General features: G+C 39.0%; 1 protein-coding gene across 1 annotated transcript in view; it reads left to right on the forward strand.

Moving 5' to 3' along the window:
* Positions 1-4,413, forward strand: part of LOC132189512 (GPN-loop GTPase QQT1) — a 6,909-nt gene extending 2,496 nt beyond the window's left edge. Inside the window, exons 8-11 of the mRNA XM_059604254.1 lie at positions 3,277-3,349; positions 3,432-3,562; positions 3,990-4,069; positions 4,155-4,413. Coding sequence (XP_059460237.1) covers positions 3,277-3,349; positions 3,432-3,562; positions 3,990-4,041 — 256 coding nt within the window. The 3' untranslated portion in view covers positions 4,042-4,069; positions 4,155-4,413. The remainder of the gene's footprint in view (positions 1-3,276; positions 3,350-3,431; positions 3,563-3,989; positions 4,070-4,154) is intronic.
* The last annotated feature ends 536 nt before the right edge of the window (positions 4,414-4,949 follow it).

Genomic DNA, 4,949 nt, shown 5'->3' on the forward strand with positions numbered 1-4,949 from the left:
GAGTAGGAAATAACCTTGCCCAAGACAGTTCTCAATCTGAAGGCGAGAACCTTAGAAACAATTTTGTACACCCCTCCCACCAAGCTTATGGGCCGGAAATCCTTCATCTCTACCGCATCCGCCTTTTTAGGAATCAAAGATATGAAAGTAGCATTCAAGCTCTTCACCAAACTTCTGTCTGCGGTGGAACTCATCAAAAATCGCCATAACATCTTGTTTAACAACACCCCAACAAGCTTGAAAAAAAGCCATGGAAAAACCATCTGGACCCGGTGCCTTATCACCATCCATACCTTTTATCACCTCCCAAACCTCCTTTTTCTCAAACTCTCTTTCCAACCACCTACAATCCTCCTCATCAATAGACAGGAATGGCTGGTTGTCCATTCTAGGCCGCCATGAACTTTGCTCCGAGTATAATTGTTGATAATACTGCACCATGTGATCTTTAACCATAACTGGGTCATCAGATAAGACTCCATTAATACGAAGCACTTCCACACGATTGTACCTGCGATAAGAATTTGCCATCTTGTGAAAGAAGCGAGTATTTCGGTCCCCCTCCTTGAGCCACAAAGTTCTAGATTTTTGCCGCCAATAAATCTCTTCACACAACAAAGTGTTCTCCAAATCTTTCAACAAATCTGCCTTTCGAGACTTCTCCTCTTGATCTAACCCTCTCAACTCTGCCAATTCATCCAACTCTTGAATATCTCCCATCAACTCCTTTTTTTTCCTCCCAATATCGCCAAACTCCTCCTCATTCCATTTTTTCAAATCCATTTTGAGGGATTTCAATTTATTAGCTAACACATAACTCGGAAGACCCTCGAAAGAATAAGATCCCCACCAAGAGCTAACCTTGTCAAGAAAACCTTCGGCTTTGAGCCACATGTTCTCAAATTTGAAATATTTTTTACCTCCACAATGAGCCCCACAATCCAAAGCAATAGGGAAATGATCGGAGAACATGCGCTGCAGTCTTTTTTGAGACACTGCAGGGAAATGATCTTCCCAATCCGAGGAGAGCAAGAACCGATCTATTCTGGACCAGGTCTCGTTTTCTTGATTATTGGACCAAGTAAATTGTCCCCCCACCATCGGAAAGTCCATCAAATTATTCTCCGAGATGAAGTCTGAGAAATCCATCATGCCCGCAGAGTAATACGAATCACTAGAACACTCACTAGGGAAGCGAACAATATTAAAATCCCCACCAAAACACCAAGGAACCTCCCACACATTCAATAAACCAGCCAACTCTTCCCAAAGGATCCTCCTCTCCACATCATCATTCGGACCATAAACCCCTCCAAAAGCCCACACCCAGTTGTCCTCCACATTTTGAAAAGAGCATGCCAAGGTGAACTGCCCCACACACTCCTCCTTACACTCCACCACCCTCCTATCCCACATCATTAACAACCCCCCCGACAAACCATTAGACCTTTTATACTTCCACCCCACATGTTGGCCACCCCAAAGACTGTGAACCACTTCCCGGGAGATAGTCTCCATCTTCGTCTCAATCAAACAAACTATATCTGCTTTCCATTCTCTCAGAAGACCCCTAATACGCAACCTTTTTTTGAGGGCATTCAACCCTCTCACGTTCCATGCGATGATGTTAAGCTTCATGATCCACCACTTTGACCCTTCCCACGACCCCTGCCTTGCATAGAGATCGTCTGATTTCTGTTTACAAGAATTGCACTCCCTGAAAAATCCCCCAAGTCAGAGTCAAACTGCTTCCTGGCATCTTCAATAGACTTAAACAGCAACCTGCCCATGGCACTTTTGTTGGCTTTCTGTGTGAATATTATATCTGGGGACACCTAATATTCATTGTAAGAGCAACCTGCCCATGGCACTTTTGTTGTCACCTACCGTTATTACACTTATTGGCTTTATGGATTTAGATGGGAGTTCTTGAACTGTAGTAATAAGGTTGATCCATTTTCTTGTAAAGTTGGAGCTCGGGTAACTGCACATCCATGGGGGGCTGGGTTGCTTTGATTGGCAATTCAACCCTGTTTACAAGTTGTATATGATAATGTGATAACTTATAACAAATAGAAAATGAAAACCACGATGATTGGCCAGCCTATGGCGATTGCTATTGTTTAATGACTGGCATGTGCTAGGGTCAGCTGGCTGGTGAGCAGTGCTTCTATTTGTGACTGCCAAGGTCCAGTTCTAGTTTGAAAATTGCAATCATAGATCTCTTTTGACTGTTAAAGTGGCGATGCTACGGTTTAGTGACTGGCTTATGCTACGCTCAAGTTGACTGGTGAGCAGGTGTTTCTATTTGTGACTGTCAAGGTCCAGGTCTAGTTTAAAAATTGAAACCATAGATCTCTTTTGATAGTTTTAGTGGAAAATTTTTGTGGATAATTAAGGAAGGATTCTGTGAAAATTAGGCAGATGTTGGTAATACTTGAAAATTCACTGAAATGTTTAATGTTGTGTTGCCATTGAAGAACACCATTACGTAATTGTGAATTCTCTTCCGACAATTTTGGCACCAAAAGGCCACTATCAAAAAGTAAATAACTAAAATAAAAGGTAACAAGAGATGGTCAATTGTGACGCCAATTTCAGGTATGACAATGGCTTTAGATTTTCAGTTTATTGTAATAGATATATTGATGGAGACAAGATGCTGCTTCCTGAAGAAACGAGATATTGAGGGATGTGATGAATGATATGCATTTTCACATTATTTTAAATGTGTTCAATTAATAAGTTGTTTCAACTCGAGGTCATCATAGAAATTTTAAATTTGCTCCTTTTTGGACTGAATGCGGTGCATCCTAAAGAAAACATAATGAAGGCTTTCATAATACCTACTTAGTTTGACATCTGCTTCAATCTGTGGGCCTTTGGTTTTGATTCTTTTAGTGATGTCAAATTTTTAAATTTTATGCCGTACCTCTTAAGACAATTTGTGTTCAACTTTTAGTCATATAGTGATGACACATGCAAGACGAACAAATTAGTATGAATTTTTGGATTCTTACATCACACCTGAGTCTGTGAGACATAACTCAAATCTATGTTGTTTGGAAGAACAAGGCATTTAAGACATTATATCAATCTGTAATTTCTTACCTTTCTGGTGTTGCCGTTGGTGAGCATATGAGAAATGGAATGATAATTAAGTACGGCACAATAGCTTGACTATGCAGTTGGGAAAGTAAGCTGTTTTATTATTTATAAATTTGTCTTCAGAGGTTAGCATTCATATAAGTAAACTATTTGTGGTTCTTATTGCAGAAAACTCACTAAGGAGCTATGTGATGTTATAGAAGACTACAATCTCGTTACTTTTACAGCCTTAGATATTCAGGCATGCCAGTCTCTCTCTTCTTTCTTCTTGAGTTTGCATGAATAGTCTATATTTGTGTTCTTAGTTAGATGCTGCTTTTCAGGATAGAGAGAGTGTTGGGAATCTAGTGAAGCTGATAGACAAGACCAACGGGTACATTTTTGCAGAAATCGAAGCAAGCGCGGTTGAATTTAGCAAGATTGCAGTTGGTCCTCTTGACTGGGATTATTACAGATATCCTTGTTCTCTTTTGGTTCTTAATATCATATTTGCACTTACTCATGTACAAGATCTCATAGCTTGCATTATGGCATATTTTCGAAATGTCTTTCAACCTGTGTTTAGTGAATGAGAAAATTATTTTGCTGCTTCATCGGCTTCATGGTTTAATGGTGAAGTCAATGGATATCTTCTTCAAGCCGTGGCAAAACTGTAGAAACAACTTTTGCCTTCCTTTTGAGGAAAATTTTGAACTACATGATTTAAGAAGGAAGATCAATTTCTGAAAAGGAGTTTGATCTGGCAATCATCTGGTATTATGTATGCTGTATTACATTTCTGCGCACACGAAATATTTCGTCAAGTCTAGCTTACCAAATATCTTTGATCTTTAGTTACTTGGAATGGGATTTCATGAGTTTTGCTTGACAAATAAGTTCACAGTTGCTGCAGTGCAAGAGAAGTACATGAAAGACGACGAAAATTCTGATTAACAATGATCGATGGAAAAGCTCTGTTTTGGTAAGCTACCCATACTCCCATATGTCTGTGCTTGCGTGGATATATGTTTATGCGCCTGCTAAAGTGTCATCGTTCTCTGTTTCAGAAAGCTCTCGACTGTTTTTCACTACTGGTGTTAACACAGGTTCTTAGCGACCAATTTTGTAATGTTGGGTAAGTACCTTATGGGTGGCAGAAACCAGCTTCTTGTCCCTCCCTCGTCATGCCCTTTTCTTAAAAGGGTTGTGTATAGGGAGCTAAACCAACTCTTATGTGACTCTCTTTTTGTAACATAATTTAAAAGGGTTGAGCAGATGCATAAATTTGGGAAAATGTCGAATGAGATTGAAAAACGCTTATGCTTTTACAGTTTTTAGATTAGTTTATTAGTCACTTAACCAAATATACTCTGCTGGAGATACTCTAACCAAAAATCTTATATATATATATATATATATATATATATATAGTCAACAAATGGGGTTTTGTTTTTCAAATTAATTAACAAATATTAGGTAAGTTTGATTAGATGGGATGTTTTGTGAAAAAAATGTGATAGGTAATAGCAGTTTCGGGGAAAAATATTAAATTGTTTCTTTTTTGATCTTTGGAGCTTCAAACCATGGAATATAAAGACCTTTTACGTACGATAGTCTTTGAAGATTACAAGTAGTAAGGGTTATCACGTTTAACATATGGAAGTCACGGACGCGGTTGCGTGGGAAGATGAAAAGCCGTTAAATGTACATCCACACACCTCTTTATGCTTCTGAGGATGATGCCCAACTGTTTATGGAAACCACGCCTTCGCTTCTTCCGTGACCGTGAGAGTCACCAACAGTTAACATCTTCTCACCTATCCTAATTGCGTTTCAATCTTTTAGTATACTATTCATTCAAA

Source organism: Corylus avellana, chromosome ca8 (genome assembly GCF_901000735.1).
Source record: "Corylus avellana chromosome ca8, CavTom2PMs-1.0".
Classification (NCBI taxonomy): domain Eukaryota; kingdom Viridiplantae; phylum Streptophyta; class Magnoliopsida; order Fagales; family Betulaceae; genus Corylus; species Corylus avellana.